This window comes from Solea solea, chromosome 17 (genome assembly GCF_958295425.1).
Source record: "Solea solea chromosome 17, fSolSol10.1, whole genome shotgun sequence".
Lineage (NCBI taxonomy): Eukaryota > Metazoa > Chordata > Actinopteri > Pleuronectiformes > Soleidae > Solea > Solea solea.
Window position 1 is genome coordinate 10,340,933 of NC_081150.1, and position 20,271 is coordinate 10,361,203.

Here is a 20,271-nt window from a genome sequence, read left to right on the forward strand (position 1 = left end):
CCACTAATGCAATAAGTGTCTGCATCAGAATGAGCTTTTATTTTTTACAAAATAGAGCAAAGTGTCCCTCTTGGATTAAGGAGGTACCAGCCTCTTCAAGGCCAACACTGCAGTAACATCACCCCTTATTTGCTTCCCAAAAAAAGATCAGTTTAATAGTTAGAATAATAGTTAGAATAATGCCACAATGTCAAAGATCCTCTCTTGAGTCCTGTGGAGAACAGTTAAGAGGTTCAAACCATTTCCAGGTGCCGTTACCTGCGTGAGGAGCAATCGAGCAGCGCATCATGTGTGTCGTCCGTCTGTCTGTCTCAACACTGCATCATAAAATTCTGAGGATATTCCTAAGAGTAAAAAATAAATAAATAACAAATAAAACATCAAACTGTGTGGCGGCGTGGCTTGGGAAGTGATTGATTTTTACTTGTTTTGACAAGACAAAAAAGTCTCCATCCTCCATAAAAACAAACCATGCTTTGGGGGGGTTCTTTATTTGAAGAGGGACAAGAGAGGGGTCACTAAAAATAAATATAAGAGCACAGCCAGAAGAAGACAGGGCTTCATGAAATAGAGTTATAACAGATGGGGGATAAGGTAGGTCTCTATTTAGAAAGCAGAGATAAAAACAGACTGATGTAGCTGACTTACATGCTTTCAATCACATCTGTTTTAGACTCCCTGGTGGGTGCTATCCTGTCTGCAATGCAGTTTACTGCTCTCCTATTTTTATGTCATATTCTCATGCTATTTGTCTCACGCACACACACATACACACACAAACTCACACACTCTCATCTTTTTTCATTTGCTCTCTCTGAACCTGTATCTTCCTTAGAGGCTGGCGCTAGAAGGCATCTGGTGGGAGGGCCTGTCTTGGAAGCAGGAGGTGGCTGTGGCCAATAATTTCCAGGTCAGTCCAGTGAAATTTCAGGGTTTATTTGCATTAAACCTGACTAGATTATCACCCAAATAGAAAGCCTACAATAGATGACCTCATACATCGTCTATTTCAAAGACTGGGGTCCCCTCCAATCCTGCTGAATCCCCTCCTGATGTCTCTCTTCCCTTCTGCTCTTGTCCTTTTCCTCTTCCCCCCACTTTTCTTTCTTCCAGTTCTGAGGTACACAAGTGGTCTTGGGACTGGGGTTGTGAGTGTCCCAGTGACTCCACAGACAAGCTTCGGCTAGACAGGATGCTACTTAGGCTGGACTGGCGGGCGCCTCTGGGATGGGTCTCAATTTCCACTCGGACTTCAATATTAGTTCCTTCCCTGTGACGACAGACATATAGTGTGAAGCTGTAAGATGTTCAGTTGCTCAAAAAACATCAAAATCACTGTAACTCTGTGGCAAGGTTAACCTGCTAACTTGTTAACTGAAATAAAAATAAAAACTAGAGTTTAAAAATAAACGATAACTAACTGAAACTGAATTGTGTGTTAATAAAAGTAACTATAACTAACTAACATTATAGCAAAATGTGCTTAGTTTTCGTCTTTGTAAACTAATTTTATACATAATAATCCTTTTGGGTTCATATGAAGTGTATTCATTTTTTTCTCTGCTGGCAATTTTGAAAGGTTGTATTTTCATTCATAATAAAATGGTTTTAATTTGTTTTCATTTATAAAGTTGGACATAAGGCTGTGCATTTGTTATGTAGTTAAATGGGTTGAGTCGGTTCATCTAAGTGAATCAAACCTTGAGTCTTTTATTCGTTTTTTTAATTTTGTTCATATTTTCCCTCAGATTGAGCTCCTGAGACTCCCGGCTCACAAACAATGTTATGTGTCTCATGAGGGTTATTGCGTTATCATTATTATTATTATTATTATTATTATTATTTATGTTGTTATGTTTATGTGTCTTTGGTCTGTTGGCTGTATTTTTTACCTTTCACACAGTTTTCTTTCCTGTAGACTGTTATATTTGATTCATGGCTGGTTGTTCATCTATGACTTTTTTTGCATCATGCACCTGGCAAATACTCCATATAACAAAAAAACTAACACTAATAAAAACTAAACTAAAACTCAGCATTTACAATAAATAAAAACTGGCAAACCCATTCTCATTTAAAAAACAAAAAGTCAAAACTTAATAAAAAGAAAATATCCAAAACTAGTATAACTGTGCTCTGTGGCTAAACATATAAATAAGTGTATAATTTTAGAAAGATAAATGAAATGAAATAAAAATAAAAAGATATTTACCTTAGTGGAAGTGCTTGTGTGTCATCAACTTTGCTATCTGGCACAATAACCACCTCGCAGTCTGGCGGAGTGTCCTGTTGGGAATATTCATGGCGATTTGTGGCTTCATCCAGTCTCACATAGATATCTAGCTCTGGAGGAGTGGTACTCGTGCTTGGCAGGACACCCACTTCCTGTATACTGACTCTAACTTCCTGGACACTGGTGTCGCTGAGCGTTGTTCTGCTGCTCTGACCTGTCCAGTGGTCACTGACTACATGAGAGAACAGAAGATCTATAAGAGAAGTTGAAACTTCAATCAGTTTAGGGTGTGCACGGGGGGAGGCATACAAATATAAAAAGTACATGACATCCCTGACTTTAATGTGACTAACATGAACTCACAGCTGGCTAAGTCCTCCAGTTGGATTTTGTGTGTTTCGGGAGATTCACTCTGCGGGCGACACCAACCGTTCCTAAAGAGCGACATGGGTACGACTCCATAGACGTAAGTCAGCATTAGTGGGACTCCCACACCTGCAGGGACAAACAACAAATATTAAAAAACAATTATTAAGACAGTAGTATGTTTTAACTTTGTGTTGAACTACAACTTAGTAAACAATATTATATTCAAAATGTACTTTTTTATTTTTTTTAAATTATCGACTAGGAAATATTGTAATCTATTGGTTCAAAAGATACATTTTATGCAAGTATGGTTCTTAATGTTTTAAAGTATGTTCAATTTTACATAATAAACAAACACATGTGCTTCCTTCTTCACCATGGTCTGAAGTTTCCAGGTCCACAAAAATTGCGATTTCAATAGGATTCATGATATCAGAGGGAATGGTCATTTTTACATCATTATTCTCATTTTCATTCGAAAAACATGTTTAAAATGATTGACCGTGTGATTTTTGTGCAGAGCTGTGAGAGACAAATATGTTCTCTTCAGTCTGTAGAACAAGATGTGTAAAGATCAGGACAATAATTAATCTAAAATGATATTTTGACACACAGTTTGTTTTAAAATGTTTGCGCCTCCTGCGATTTCAAAATTGCAGTAGGCTGTACTGCGAGTTCGACCAAATTTCAATTAATTGTTCAGCCCTAGTTCACACGAAACGTTTAAATGGGAAGCACATAAAATTGTTTTTTCTGTAATCTGCTGCCAAAGGATTATTTCATCCCTTTGGTGTTTGGTCACCTTACTTATTCTCTTTTTCATATTTTATTCAATCTAACCCTGAGGATTACGAGTCCACTGTGACACATGAGAATATTACAAATAGTGACAGAGTTTCTCCCTGCTCTCCCTTCATCACCATCACAAAAGTATTTTCAACAAAATCAGTCTAATCAAAGAGTGGCAACTTTTCCCATGTGGGATTATGCAACCTTTGATTGAAACAGGAATTTTGGAGCACAAAGCAGACCTCCTAAAACAAAGCGACATCATTAACACAGCAGGGACACTGGGACACTATTGACTCTGTAACAGGGTGAAATTAGGGCAAGAGGATGTGCCAGCCAGACTAACTGCTCACAGAGAGAGAGAGAGAGCGTGAGAGGCTGTGTGTGTGAAGAGAGACGAGCAACAAGACAGGCAGATGTGAGTCGAATAAGAAAAACAATTAAACCGTTGTAACAGTTGGTTGTGAATGTGAATGTGAAGTGAAGCAGAAAAATAAAAGGTGAGAAGCAGATGTCACAGTCGGGCATGTTACCTACAATCAGAGGCGGCTTTTAAAAATGGTGATGCAATTTTGTGGCCATTTCTGGTTCAAGCCCTACGATTTAAAATAAATTATTTACTGAGTCATATTTTTCTCTCATTGTAAAGAAAACCATGCAAAGGCAAAACAAACAAACACAAACTACATGGTACTCCCATTTATTTCCTAGTTCCTGCCATGAAACTGCACATAGTTCCTGAGAACTTGTGGTAGTAGTTCCTGCAGTCTGCCCTTCAAACTAGAAATTAAATAAATAAATAAATAATATATATATATTATACATATATATATGTATTATATATATATACATATATATGTATATATAAATATGTTCTCTCAAAATACAGTACCTATACAGTATCTATACTGTTTCTGTTACTAATTCACAGCTAAAATGACATCTCAGTCATTCCTCTCAGTGTGCCGTACAGAAGGTGGCCATGTTGCAGTTTGCTCCTTACCCACAGTGACGGCTGCTATGACCGGTGACACAAACACTGACATCATCACTCCACTTGCCACAGTCAAGTAATGCTTGCTTCCTGAGATATTGTTTTTCTTACAACGACCATGGACCTGGAAGAAAATAAGCAAAACTTACATTTTTTAAAAACTGACATCCACTTATTTCTCTATTTTTGTCACTTATTCATATCTACTAAAACAACATGCATGATGAGAGGAAAGGGACACAGCCTGCACAGGTGACCAGGCCACCACTGTGACATAACATAACAAGCTGACATTTATATGCAAATAAGGACACGTGTTTATGACTGTCTTGTACCTTCCGGCCCATGTAAATTGGTATGCCTACGATGATGACTGGGATGGCGATGCCCGCTATAAGGGAGATGACCACTGGCGCTCCGAGCAACATGCCCACCTGCCACAGAACCTTGCGGGTTTGTGACCATGGCTTCTTCCCCCAAAACGTACATCCTGAGGGACTGAGATACACACGAGGAAGGATCAGATGTAAGGATCAACGTTTACAACTAGGAGATGGATTTTCATGAAACCTCAAGTGCTAATATGAGGATATAAATATTCTGGTAATAACGTGAAATCCCTTTCTCTGTGACCTTTAAGAGATTAAAGGTCACTAGTGTCATCAGCATCTTGTTTGGCTTGTCATTGTAACCATTTAGCCTTAATTTGCCACTGTGCCTGAAGCTATGGCCACAAAAGCCTCATTATCATTATGTAGGCCATGGTTTGTTAAAATTGCAAAATTCTGATTTTAATTTAAGAATTCTGAGAAAAAAGTCAAACTTCCTGACTCCAAATTCTGAGAAAAAAAGCAGAATTCTCAGAGTAAAGTGTTAAAATGTCAACATTTTGACTTTAATCCCATACTCACAAACACTATTTTTTATTAAAGTATTGACAATATCATCTCATCTCATTATCTCATTATATCATTACCTAAACTGAATGATCTAATCTGAATTTATCAATTTATGTCTCTGAATTAGAGTCATTTGCAACTACCGTGAGTCACATAAAAATTCTGATTCGGTACAAAACGTTTTTTAAAAAAAAGGCTGGTTATTGACTTTATGTAAAATAGATGTTAACTCATGTCTCACTTTAATCTGTGGTGCTGTAATGTAAGTCGAACTGTAAAGTAAAGCAGTGCAACACTGACTAATACTGTTTAGTTTGGAAACAAGTAGCAATTAGGAAGAGCAGTGACAATAAAAAACACAGCACTATTAAGGAATGTGCTGGTTCTAAATGTGTTTATGCAAGAACAGCAAATGTCACTTTAGGGTGTGATTAAGGTGAGACGCTTAAGTTGTGCCCTGAACTTGTGAGATGATAAAAGCTTTGTCCTTCTATAGGACGTTTGCTGTTATTTACAGTGTGAAAGACATACTAGAGTCGGGGAGGAAAGGAGGAGATAAAGTGGGAGAAGATGGCAGCAGGCATTTCCAAAAAATCAATACATGAAAATAATGCATTCCTCTTTGACTATGGACAGACTGCAAAACGTTTCTTTAAATCCATCTCAGCTTGTAGCTCGTGTTAGAGCTTCAGTTACATATTCTGCTGCATTGGATTTTGGAGCTCATGAAGTGATAAGTCAGCAGTGACTCCCACCAGGAGTAGGAAAGCCAATTAAGGCTCAGAAAGAGAGCTAAAGGAAATAGAGCCTTTCTAACTTAAAATCCACATATGGGATAATAGTGTTGTGGGACTAAGATCAAATTCTGTTGTGTTCTTTTACGTATAGTCGGTGACAATTAATAAAAATTAGTAGGTGACAATTACTACTTCTATTATCATTTTTTACTTGTATATGGAAGAGGATTAGGGCCACATTTAAAAAGAAAATAATAATCTGAATTGAAATTTAAAATTTAAGAAAGTCAGAATTCTAAGATTAAAGTCATAATGTCGATTTTTTTTTTCATATAACTTTAATGCAAAGTTCATAAAACTACAGCTCCTGAGTTACACATTGGTTTTGAATGTTAATGCACTCGTGAACACAACACCTGAGGTAGTGCACGTCGGTGATCTCCTGCATACACAGCCAGCAGAACTGACAGGTACACACAGTGCAGTTCATACGATTACAGCTGCCGTCGTTGGTCTTCATGATGTAGGCGCCACAGCGAGGGCACGCTTTGATCTCCTCTGCATCTAAAGCCACACAGGGAACATCGAGGGGTGCCATTAAAGGCACAGTGTGTAATATTTATGAGGATGCATTGGCACACTACGCATAAGTATGTTTGTTTAAGTGTATAATTTATTTGGAATAAAGATGAGAACAGGCTGAGACTGATAAGACAAAAAAGAATATGACAAACTAGGTAGTGTAGTTTTCAAATTCCAGTGACGCAACATCATGGATGCAAGCTGCCATTGAACCACACAAAGTCTTAGAATGGTCCTTCTATGTGTATTTAAGGTGAGGGCCTTCATTTATGGAATCTTGCAACAAAATGTTTCTACAGCAACCATGACGGACAAACCAGCCAGAGCGTTTCACATTTTGAAGTGGAAACTCAGTACGCAAAAACACAGAATCAAAAATCAACTACAATGAGGGAGGAATTGAGTAAAAGAGGTGAGAGAGTGTTGGAAAAGACACAATGGACCTTTTTTAACATTTTCATAAAACCTCCCTAACAAAAAACTAGAGCCAATAAATGGACATTTTTACACAAGACATATGTGGTAGGTCGTTTCTGTTACAACTAAACAGAGCCAAGCTTATTATAAAATAATATTAGAAGTGTGACAAAGGTAAACCACAGCTGCCAGTCCTACCTCCTCCATGTTCTTCATTGAAGACGTACAGTGTGGAGGCATCGTTGCCCCCTGAAGTGTGGCGGGCCCGTTGACGTCGTGCTTGGTCGCACGTCTGGTTGGGGTGCCACAGCTGCCGACAGTGGTAACAGAACTCTGTGTCGCATCCCTCGCGGCCGCAGCTCAGCTTGGGACATTCAGCACAGCCGTACGCTATCACAGCATAGCTGTGGAGCGACAGGAAACACACATGACGATGGCAGAATGGGGCAGGGTTCTTATCCCTGGACACTGACCTGATGATAAAACATGAGCAGGAATCATGTTGCCCACTAGTGGTTATCACAGCTTATTATAATAAAAAAAAAAAAACATGATGATTCTCAAATCTTTGATGCTCTCCTTGTATTATTTTCCTCTTCAGCCTCGTGAAGCACACCGAAATGCTCATTATTGTCTCGTCTCACAAATAAAAACATTTGCTGACTGTGTGACTCAAAGAGTGTTACAACTCTCAGTGGGACTGCGTTCCATAGTTCAGCACATGAAACACAAATATTCCATCCTCAGATCTTAACCCCGAAAAAGCACTGTAGAGTCGTGGGTGGGGCCCGGACAAAATGTCCTCACAAAGATAAGTTTGTACGGTTTTAGATATAAATACAAGAACGCACACACACAAAGCAAAAACCCACATTTTGACACACTTTCCCAACCTATATAATCTGCAGCAAAGCTTCTGTTACTAAGGGCTGGAGGAATGTCTGCATGTCGGGAACATATGGGGACAAAATCACAACAGTGCCTGTATAGTTTTCATAATGGGTCAGCTCTGCTCTGAAGGAGCCATTTGTCATTTGCAACTTCCATTTTACTTCTAAACCCTTTTAGCACTAACTCAGAAATCAAAACGGCAGCGTTTTCTTTTTGTTTGACACTTCAAAAATTCAATCTCTTGCGTCTCTCTGTTACCTTTAATTCTCCACACCATCAGACAGATAGGCTTATTGATTTTTGCCCCATTCGTTCGTGATGACTGACTGGAGACAGACAGTCTACCTCTGAGCCCTGAACCCTGCTGCATATGTGCTTCTGACCACATATACCCACAGAACACACACACACACACACACATGTGTATGATTTCCCATCAGCAGCCCTATCCCATTACTCATCCATGAACATTTAGGTGACACGCGATGGATCCGTCTGCGCATATTGTCAAGAGGAGCAGAGTGTTAACTCATGAACATGGTGGTTGCATTACGTTGCTGGAAGACATTCATCCGACAATTCCACCGTGGATTTCTCTATTGAATGATTTATGATGACGTCGATTCTGTAATGAAATCACAGCAGAGCTGAGCTTTAAATATCCCTGTGTGACATCATTCCACATTTCAGCCACTTTCCCTCACAGAGCAGGAAAAACTACACTGGTCCTAGAGTCCGGGTAAGCAAATTTCAGGAAGTTTAATGAACACAACAGCTACTACAGCGGTTATTTGGAAATGCACACCCAGGTAAGATGTAGTATGTGCACTGTTTGCGTATGTGTATCATAACTGAACAAAAAGCGGTCAACAAAAATTACGGCTACCTGACTCTCCTCTCTCCTCCCAGTGCAGGTGATTCAGCCCCTAATTATAACCTGCTACGGTGCCTACGTGACCCAAACCCCACATATCACCGTGGCAACCATACCAAGCAAATCAAAGCCCAAATAATCCCCCGCAAGCAATGTGTGGCTCCTACATGACTGTTAATGAATAGGACATTAAAGTTGTAGTTTGTATCTCACTGTGCAGTTTTCTTTGTTTCATGTCTGTGGCAGCATTCCTGCGCCATGCACAAAGTGACGCATTTTACGTGATGGCTGAGCAGGCGAGGCGGAAGCACACAGTGGGAGTAAAGCCTCATATAGCAGCACTTTGGCTGAAAACACCAAGAAGTGCCCGCAGGAAGTTTATTAGCTTCTCACAATGTGACCAACTGATGCTTCCTGCAACAACTGTCTGCCTGGGCCAACACATAACTTGACAAGGTATTGTAGAAAAAAACACTTGAAACAGCTCCATTTCTGTCAGTCTCTCTCCTTCTCTAAGTGTGTGTGTATGTATGTGTGACTGAGGAGGGGCAGGGGAGAACAACTAGGTCAAATCAGGACCATAATGTTGTGATTATGATTGTGATTGTGTCAAATTTCTCAGGGTGGATGGATGGATGGTTCTCACCTGCAGTCAGGTGCAGGACACCAGCGGGTATCAGGATCAGCAGCTAGAAAACGCCTCAGTTGATATTCCTCAAATCTCTCCAGCAATGCCCGGTCATCCAGGATGGCATGGACGTCCAGTGGTGCTAGGGTTTCGGGGCACTGTGGGCATGCGATGCCCACCCGGCTCTCTGATATCTCAATGCGCAGGTACTGGCGGAGGCAGTCAGAACAGGACCGGTGGGAACAGCATGTGAGTCGTGGGAAGTGGCAACGTGGTTGACTGAGCAGGCACAGCGGGCACTCCACCAGATGTTCATCCAGTAGCTGCTCCTGGCTGGAGGAGGAGAGGGACAGGACACCGGTGGAGCCTATGCTGACCCCACCGGCACACTCGGCTGTGGCTTGACTATCTTCGCACACTTGAGCCACTGCTGGTGGACCTTCTCCTTCTCCTTTTTCTGCTCCAGAAACTCTTACTTCTCCAGCATCTTCTACTGTGAGGCTGAGGTCCTGTGAACAGTTACAGTGCTGATTATTTTCCCAAATCCATTTAGGTGCAATAAATCAGGTTAAAAGGGAGAGAGTTGGCCCACGAGTGAGAACAGTCTGCTGTTGTTCTCAGAGACATATTTCATTTTCAATAAATAAATAAATAAATAAATAAATAAATAAAAGCATCCTCATCCTTCTAGTTTTGGTGGGTGTGCATGCAGGTGGACACTCACTTGTTTCTTGGCAACATAATTTTGAACAAATGACCAATTAATTAAATAAACAGTCTAATGGACCAGGGCAGTAACAGTGAGGGAGGAGGAGGAGGAGGCGAGCAACAGGTGAATACATAAGAAGTTAATGATTTGCAGACTTTCTCAACAAATAGAGAGACATCAATGAACCAAAAAAAAGTCATAAAACATCAAATGACATCAACAAATATGCTGTGTCTATGTGCTACATTTTTCAAAGTAACAGTGCAATGATATTTCAACTGCATATTATTTCTTGTTTGTGAAAAAAATATATAAAAAACATGCAACCCATCAGAAAATGTCTGTCTGTAATGGACATTTACACAAATCAAACCTAAAATGAGTAGCATTAAAAACTACCTGATACTCATTCACCTCTCAAACAGTATTAACCGTACTGGAAGACGCGTCCTCACCTGCTCTGGATGTTCGCTGGGGGTCAGCGTGATGGCCACCTCCTCTTTGGGCAGGACGTCCACAGGCCTCTCGGGCTTTGGCTCTGATTTGGGCTTTCTGCTGAAGAAGTTTAGGAAGCTCAGTGGCCCCGTCTGCTGCTTTGGCCTCTTCATGGTGTGGGAATAGAGCAGGAGCAGCAGCAGAGGAAGGCAGGCCAACGAGCATGAGCGGGATGCAACTATATGTCCGTGTGTGTGTGTGTGTGTGAGCGAGAGAGAGTGTGTGTGTTTAAATTTGGGTATGTGGGTGACTGAGCACAGTAAATTCTCACGACTCAGACACTTGGAAAGGAGAGGCTGCTCTGGTAAACTAAGGAGGAAGAGCAGGAGAGACTGAGACGACGGGGAGGAGGTAAACCCGGCCCGACGGGAAACCTGACAAATTTGGAGGCTTTCCAAGTTCTGGTCATGTGGTTTACTTTTGTTTTCCTTCCGTGCTCCACCTCCACTGCAGTTCCCTCGTCTGAGCTAGTCCAGAAGTGGCCATCTCTGCTTCATCACTCTTCACTGACAGCTGCCACGTTCTGTGGAAACAGAAGTACAATCATCACATTCTTTTATGTGCTCTGCTTTTGTATGATGTATTCTAGCTCATATTTGTTTTGACAGCTGGTGAAATAATAATAATAATAATACATTTAAATCAAGCTTGCATTAGGACAAAGTGCTAAGGCTTTTCTAAAAAAGGATGTGTTTTCAGGAGTGACTTGAAACATGTCACCGATACCGTAGATCTCTCCAGCAGGGATTTCCAGAGCTGGTGGCTATATATTTCACGGCAGGAAATATGACATATAGTCATAGATGATATCTTTCTTTTAAACTAAACTATATAAAAAAAAAAATATTACCTAACAGTATCCTATTAGTACATTACAGTCACAGGAGTTAAATTTAAATTATGTAAAAATCTTAATTATTAACTAAAAACATATACATCATGAATTAGGACATGCACATCATCTCACTCTGGATATTTTCTTTTCTTGTACTCGTTTCCTGACTTTTTAGAGCAGTTTATATGAATATATAATAGTAACAGAAGCTTAAACTTTAAAATGTTTAACATTTCAGACATGGTGTAAAGAAGAGGCAAGTCTCAATACACTTTACACTTCTTTCTTACCACTTTCAGACTCAAAACAATACTTTTTCTGATGCTTCTTTAAATAAACAAATTCATTCATTCATTCATTCATTTCATTTCATTACAAGCAACAAAATGCTTCCTCATTTTTTAAACATGGTCGCACAAAGAATGTGGATTGATTTAATGCTGCAAGACCTAACATGTTTACTTCCAGCACACAGAGAGAGAGAGTTAAGGCTGTGTTTGTATTCCAGTCTGTGGATATGTTAAAAATCAACATGAATAGAGAAGTCTTCCAGCGGCGGCAGACCATTTTACGTCTATGGTAATTTAAGAGCAAAGAAAATATGTCTGTTGCCGTTTGAGAAGTTGGCAACATAAACTGATGATTAGACGATTGAAGTTTTCCCCCAGTGGAGCTAGAAAAACAATGTGTCCTGTACTTTACTGAGATGCTGTCCAATTCACCCTAAAATAAAAAAGGACTAGAGAAAATGCAACAGCAGTTTTTGTCTCGTGTAAACATGTTTAATGCTATACGTATTCAAATACTGCCTTAAAATATGTGCAAGGTCACAACGCACACTACTCTGAAAAACAAGCAGTGATAGAAAATGGGTTACAAATTCAGTCTCTTTTGGCCCATCTATCTATTTATATCTAGAATTAGTAAAAAAATATATATATATATTATTATATACCACACACAAGCTGGGTGCAGGAGCTGTGGGCGCCACTTATCTGTACCCGGGGTGGAGCAATGGGGGATTGGGTGCCGTGCTCATGGGCGTCCCGGGATTGATCCCGTGACCTTGTGACCTTGTGAACCAGTGATTACACTTAAATCAGGGAAAACTTGCCATTTGCTACATCTAGAGTTCAGAACTACTCTTTTCTGAAATCGTCAATCCGGAAATTCTCATGGGAAACTTGATTTGTAGAGAAACTTGCATTTAAAAAAAAAAAAGAAGAATCTGTTGAATAAGTTCTCCACAGCTGATTTTCTGACCTGTTTCAACATAAAATGCCATCAGTTTATCATTCTTACCAATTAGATATTGGCTAAAAACATTAGCATGAGCTTGATCTTTGACCTGGTCACAACAACCTTTGACCCAGGTAGTAGTCCAAAATAAAACCAGGATGTTTGAAAAGCTGTGTTAAACATTCGTTTCTCTGTTTAAAACAATGCCATTTTCATAGGGGGGGACCTACTAATTTCATCCTCAGGTGCATGTCCCAAATGTGTTGCTTCCTAGAAAGATGAACAACAAATATTAAGCCTCTCATTGTGGCTGTCAGGGAGAGACACAACACAAAAGAAACCACAGTGAGAATTTGAAAGGGTTTGATACTATCGCTACATTTTTTCCACCAGCTTTTCTGCATTTTCTGCACTAATCCCCAGTTACTGCTGCTGCGTTATGAACATCCACATTCCCTGGTTACTGGCTTTGTTTTCCAAGCACCAACCTCCGTGATAATGAACCCATCACTGCGCTGCTGTTTATTTATAGTGAAACTTCCCACACTCATACAACATCAAAAACACACTCATCACACATTCCAAAAAGACTTCAATTCTGCATGGCATAAAAACACAGGAGCTATGGTGCAGTCACGCCTACACGCTCCAATATACACACACTCACAGACAACCACACATGCTGACACGCACACACACACACACGCACAGGAGTGTTTCCTGAATACGGCTCAGCGAGCTCTCGGCAGAGTGTATCCCTCAGCACTTAGACAAGACAAATAGCCAAGTTATTACCGCAACACAATTTGTAGCCTAGAAACCTTGATCATTTGTGTTTGTTAATGTATATTTATGATTAGTTTGCACAAAAACCACAATTCATTTTGTATCATTAAAGCTCTAGTGCAGAACTTCTGTTGCTCTTGAGGACTTGTGAGTCATAACAAAAACAGTGCCAGCTTCTCCATCTTCTCTGTCTGACTTCACTAGTAGCTGTTGTGCCTCCTCCTTGCATTCATAAGTCGTGGCTTAAAAGTCGTCACAAAAACAAAACACTGCTATACTGAGAAACACAGAGGCAGTCTGAGCTAACGGACTGAATCAGCAGTGTGGTTTGGACAAAGCGGACATTAATTTATATTTAAAAATCCAAACCCACATTTAAGAATAAAATATGAGTGGTAACTCAAAAACAAAAACAAGACTCTACATAATGATCACCATAGGCATTTCTCTGCTAAATGTCAACAAGTGTTTTGACACCAAAGGATTGTGAACTGACTCTGGTCTACACTTAAATGTCTAATTTGATGAGGACAAAGCAGCTCAGACTCAGTTTAGGCTGAGATTCAGCTCTTTATACAGTTGATGCTACAGTACTCAGGCTGGCTTTGGATCGGTTAAGGCTCCTAAGTACTCTGGCAAGTACACTGCACCAAAATAAAGCCCAAACCTTCTCTGGCCTTCACATGTTCTTCTTTAACGTCTGACTAATGCTTCAATTACAGACCATGTTGCGCAGTTACAGCTCATCGCCATCATCTTGAATCAAATCATCCATGTAGAGCTGCAGAAAGAACACGGCACTGGCATTAGCATGCTCACACAGAGCACATCTGGCTCATGTGGATGCAGAGATGCACATGGCGGAAGACACTTCTGGATAACGAGATACTGTCTGTCTTCTGCAACACGTGGTTAAGACACAATCATTACAGTCAACACATATAGAGTATAGTCGAGTTTGTTTTAATATCTTTAACATCAGCAAATGAAACCTCATCATGAAAACATTCTGTTTGTTTAGTTGGTCTTTGTAGCACAACATGTGGCATACACCCTGGACAGGTCGCAACTCCGTCGCAGGGCAAATATCTAGAGTCTAGAGACTAACAACCAATCACGGTCACATTCATTCCTTCTTGCTGTGAGGTAGCAGTGCTCGCCACAATGACACCGTCCAAACAATAATTGACAAAACATTTCAAAAGGGGAAGAAAAAAAAAAGAAACCAGAAAGGAGTCACTTAACAAAATGTAACTACAATAAGCCTAAGTGCTTCAAACATCAGTGGTTACTGATTTCAAACCGAAGCATTCGCTGCCACAGACGCATCCAAGATGCCCAAATCCAGACAGAGCCATACTCTGAATTACAGACAAGTAAGTCAGAATCATTGTTCTTTGAAATGATTAGATGTAAATTAAGCAAACCTAATGACCTGTTCCCTAAATACATCCATTGATGAGACAGTGGGGCGTAAGACAAAGGTCCTGCTCTCATTAATGTCCCTCGGAAAGCTCAGGGGAACATAGTTAACAAACACCAGGAGACATGGATGCAGATGCTGCTGGGGAAGAGTGAGCACATCTCCAGTTTAAAGGTTAATGGTTTGTCTTTTCTCTTGTGTGTGTGTGCGTGCATGTGTGTATACAGTACACCATAAAATGCTCCTGAAGCCAAAGGCGCACTTAAAGATTTGACCAACCTTCTTTACACTCCAGGACTGTGGTGCTCCTTCTTTCTTTGTGCCTCACTGAATGAACAGTCCGACAAACAGCCGTTACAGGACTCCAAATTCTTAAATGGTGCGAGGACCTTTTTTTCTGTTCCAGAAAACAAATGGATCCTAACCTTAAAAATCTGGTTTTAAGACTTTAAGATATGTGTCATTAAATTATAAAAAGCACATGGCTCATATAAGAAGGGAATGTTCCTGAGGAAAACAAAACAAAACACTTTAATCCTAAACAGCAGTTATAACTCATAACAGACTGTGGTATCAAACATGTTGAATTATGGGAGGTCAGTTTAAAGCTGTGACATAAATAAAGTTACTATAAAACATGATCGTCCCAGCAGTACAAAGGCACGTTTCTTCGACAGGAGGTGGATATTCACTGTGAGGCTCAGGGTGATTTTAAGCAGAGTGACCTTGTAACCTGCTCAAGCACGACAGCACTGTCATAGAGAGCAGAGAATTTAAAGGGCCAGTGTGTTAGAGTTAGTGACATCTAATGGTGAGACTGCAGACTGAAGTAAACACAAGATGATAGCCTCCATAAAACAAGGCCGTTGCACAAAGTACAGATAAAAGATGTTCATATTGGCTACAAAAACCCAAACAGCTTTTATTTTAAAGCAATTATGCACTTACAGAAACAGACTTATGGGTAGTATATTACATTTCTGCCAATAAACCCCTCCCTAACCCTTCTGTAACCAATCCTGTTGTCACCAACATGCGTAATTCTCATTACCGTAACTCCTAGACTGTTTGTGACGTCTAGCAAATTAAAAAACTATAAACTAGCGATCTGTCCAGGGTGTGACCCCGCCTTTCGCCCTGATGTCAGCTGAGATTGGCACATTGGATGGATGGATACCGGAAAGCAGAGAAATAGAGCTTTGCTCCCATATACTTTTATATACAGTACATATTACGGTAGCCCTCAGGACTTCCGCGGAACGACTGTCCAATCACAGACAAGATTCAGCAGCACGTCACATGTCTGTGACGTCAGCTTCTCAGTACCGTTATTCCTATATGGTGAATAACTGCCAGATATAGAAAAAGGGGCAGAAGCACTCACTCACTGAACATTTTTAGATATAGAAAAAGGGGCAGAAGCACTCACTCACTGAACATTTTTTGACAATTCTTCAGGCATAAAATCTAAATAAATCCAGTTGGCTTGATTATTATAACAGTCACAAGAGGGTTAATGTTACACACTGGGCTTATAATATCAAGAACTAGCACAGTGCTAACAAGTTCACAACAGTTCAAAGACATAAAGAAATAAACAATACAATCCAAAAGCTTCAGCCTCACATTCTAGTCAGTATTCACATAAGCTTCAGTCTCACTTTTAATTCATTTCAAACAGGCAAAAGAAAACGACAGCATCACAGATCATCACTACGGAATGAACAAAGGCTTTGGCTGGAGCTTTGTTTTCATGAGTCAGCAGGTTGATCACACCAGTTGTGACCTGACAACAAAAGCCAGTAGGCACTCAAGCACATTTCTACTGTAAAAAAGTCAGTCAGTCATCATCATCATCTACCGCTTTATCCTCCACCAGAGGGTCGCGGGGGGTGCTGTGCCAATCTCAGCTATATCGGGCGATAGGCGGGGTACACTCTGGACAGTTCGCCAGTCCATCGCAGGGCCACACACAGATAGAGACAAACAACCATTCACTCTCACACTCACTCCTATGGTCAATTTAGAGTGTCCAATTTACCTAATCCCCACATTGCATGTTTTTGGACTGTGGGAGGAAGCCGGAGAACCCGGAGAGAACCCACGCACACACGGGGAGAACATGCAAACTCCATGCAGAAAGGCCCTTGTTCCAACCGGGGCTCGAACCCGGGTCTTCTCGCTGCAAGGCGAGAGTGCTAACCACTACTCCACCGTGTGGCCCTGTAAAAAAGTATTTGTTAAAAAAAAACAAATAAAGAAACAAATAAAGGGAAGTAATCAGCACCTGACCTGCACAGATGGTTGTCTTTGTGTCATTAGAATACGGGGTTTAATGGGACTTAAACTGTTCTCTACATTTCAACATGAATGGGCAGCAAATGAGGCTTCACAAAGGTTAAGTTTCACAAGGCAAATCTTCATGTGCATTAAGTGAATGCAAACAGTATTGATCCTCCTGCGCATCTGTGCATGTGCCTCGGCTGTTTTAAGGTATTCCTGAGTGAGTGCACCGCAGGCTTTCTGACTACACACAAAGCCTCTGGAAGGACTCTCTTCTTGATGACAGATGAAATATCAATAGCTGAGACATGAGGGGATTATTACACAACCCCAGCATCTGGGCCTAAAGCAGCAGTTATCTCCCCCCCCCCCCCCCCTTTTAAAAGCCAGACATGGAAGAAACTCGTCATGTGATGTGACGTTATCTTTTAGAAGACGGTGGGGGTTTTTTAGTCCCGTTTTCAGATGTGGAGTTTTTTAAGTGAGTGGAGGGAAACCTGATGATATTAAGTGTCCGTTCACTGGACACAAGCCCACATCAGCAATGCAGGGATTCAGAGGCATGTGAGTGACCTCAGCCTGCCCACACACACATAAAACACATTGTGCTCTATGGCATCACTGAGAAAAAATTCTGCTTCAGTTCCATATGTGTTCCACACTGAGTGTTAGTGACCTCTGGCAGTCTGCCTACTTCATCATATTGAATAACAACAATATAGGCTTCGGTATAATATCTTACTATAGCCTACTGTGCAATACTGTATATTGATGTGGAATACTTCATATCAGTGCTAAAAGTCTTTTCAGTTTATTGTACCCACCAATATGCTTTTTAAAAATAAATTATATAAACCCCCCCCCCCAACAAAAAAACATAACAAAACAGATTTGTAGTGCACACATTAAGGATCCAAATACACTTAAAATTGAGGTGTTTAAGACATGACCTGCACACTTTCACACATGCAAGGTAATCATTTAAAGGGAGACGTGCTCATGGCAGCATCAGTATGCTATTGCAGGGAGTGGCATGTTTAACAGGCTACGTACTCGCATTTCCCTCCATCTCTATGTCTCCCACTCTAAGTATCGCACTATGCGCAATTACCGCGCGTCAAAATGCGCATCCGAAAGTGACACCGAGCCGCCGTTATAACACACAACCATTTCTATTACGTAAAAGCCATCTCTTACCTCTCTGTGCGCGGCGCCCTGTCTTTGCAGCGTACAATCAACAACTGGCTCCTCCTCTTAAGGACCAAACAGTGGCACAGAAACGTGCACGTCTCCTCCTCCTCCTCTTCCTCCTCCTTCTCCTCCTCACTGGTGCACCGACATCAGGAGGAGGCCGAGGAGAGATCGAGCTGCAGGCAGGCAGGGTGTGATGGATGGTGGAGAGCAGCCAGGTGCAGAGGAGAGGCGAGGAGACCAGTCCAGACTGAGGCTAAGGAGGCAGCAGAGGATGAGCAGGAGCAGCAGCAGAGTGATGAAGGCTGTGCTGAGGGGGAGGCTCACTGCGGTGACATGAACATATGATCCAATGGAATGACGCAGAATCCCAGGATCTCCTCTATTCATAAGTGACCAGTCCTATCAGCAAAACAAAACAATACATACTTTGGGGGGGGGGGTGACGACGACGACACTACACTCCTAGTGTGAATAGTTTGTGTTTAAACTATTTGTTGGAATAATCACGTTAGATCAGGACGTATATATCCTTCAATATGAATCAATATTTATTAATTTAGTTAGTTGTGTCATTTGGTGTGATAATATTTATTTGTTTTATTGCATATTTTTGTGAGGTGTCATGTTTCATGTCATATTATTACACACAAAACAACAACAATAAAGATGGAGTATATTAATTTATTACCACCCATTTTTTATGATATGGTGTGTGTCCTTTGGTCTTTGGTGTGATAACATGTACTATTATGCAGTGGCATGCACAGACATGGTGGTTCGCTCATTTCAGGCCCAGTTATTATACATAAACGAACAACTAAAACAATGAAATGTGACAATTATGTAAAATTTAAATGTTATAATAGTGTCTTTATTTACAATAGAAATTGTCTATATCACCAAGCAAATAACACACAGCGACCAGCTACAAACTTTCCGCAAAATCCACACAGGACTGAGGTAAAACGTATGTCACGTATGTTTCTACAACGCTGTCAATCAAAACTGGTTACGCCTTTCAGACAGTTCCTCCAATCATCATGCAGGAGCCCAGCATTCGTGCCCACAAACTGCTCCATTGACAAGCTGAGCTTCCCTTCCTAAGTGACATTTTTGCCCCATTAATCACCATCAAGCTCACCACAGTGGAAAAAAAAAATTCTTTCCTGTCACATAGAGAACAGTTGAAGTTGAGCTTCAAGTGGTTTTAATATATGAAAAATACCAGCTGATTCTAAATGAACATGTTCTTATCATGCTCTAGCACACGTTTAGTATTGAAATGTAAATACAACACAGAACATATTTGACGACATTTAGAGGAAGCTGAGCTTCCCTTGCTGTCTTAGAAAGATTGCCACTGTCACCTATAGTATGTAATTTCCCACATTCTCACACACCTGTGTATACTATACAGGGACATCCTTTACAGCACAGCATCACCAATATGGACATTTTTTATACAGCACTGCATAGCATTTCCTCTAAGGACACGCTTTGGTACACAGTCATGTAGGGACAGTAGGGAATATCAACAGCACCCTTTTCGTTTGGAAGGACACCCAGAGGAAATTACTTTGCAAGGGCATCTTATAGGACACTGCATCACTTTTCTCCACTAGAAAGGCACTCCTTTAGAAACAATCAAAATCTGAAATGTATATTTTGCTTTAGAGGCACTTCCTCATGTTTTTGTGCCACTCTAGTGGGTACTTCAGCACGCAGCATTTTTGTCCATAGGGCACCCCGTGGGAATAAACCTTTTCTCTGCACAATGAGTGTGCTTCTTTTTGTTCTCCAACAGTTCCATCTCCTTAAGGATCTGCTGAGGCTCCTTCAGAGGCCCGAGTGTCTCTAAGGGGCACAGTTAAACAAACACTGCACTGTTATTATC

At 40.7% G+C, this 20,271-nt stretch overlaps 1 protein-coding gene across 3 annotated transcripts; it reads right to left on the bottom strand.

The window, feature by feature from the left end:
* Positions 1-390: 390 nt before the first annotated feature.
* si:ch211-278j3.3 (E3 ubiquitin-protein ligase RNF19A) lies at positions 391-18,699 on the bottom strand. Of its 3 annotated transcripts, XM_058614401.1 has the most exons (11): positions 18,381-18,698; positions 15,180-15,297; positions 10,578-11,140; positions 9,432-9,922; positions 7,219-7,424; positions 6,438-6,585; positions 4,721-4,883; positions 4,395-4,509; positions 2,597-2,728; positions 2,213-2,486; positions 391-1,270 (listed from the first exon to the last, which is right to left on the bottom strand). In XM_058614401.1, exons 3-11 carry the CDS (start codon positions 10,728-10,730, stop codon positions 994-996), a joined length of 1,959 nt encoding a protein of 652 aa, XP_058470384.1. In that variant the 5' UTR covers positions 10,731-11,140; positions 15,180-15,297; positions 18,381-18,698; the 3' UTR covers positions 391-993. The 3 variants fall into 3 exon arrangements, with proteins under 3 accessions (XP_058470384.1, XP_058470385.1, XP_058470383.1); XM_058614402.1 differs by lacking the exon at positions 15,180-15,297 and having other exon boundaries at positions 2,213-2,465; positions 18,381-18,699; XM_058614400.1 differs by lacking the exon at positions 15,180-15,297.
* Positions 18,700-20,271: the final 1,572 nt, after the last annotated feature.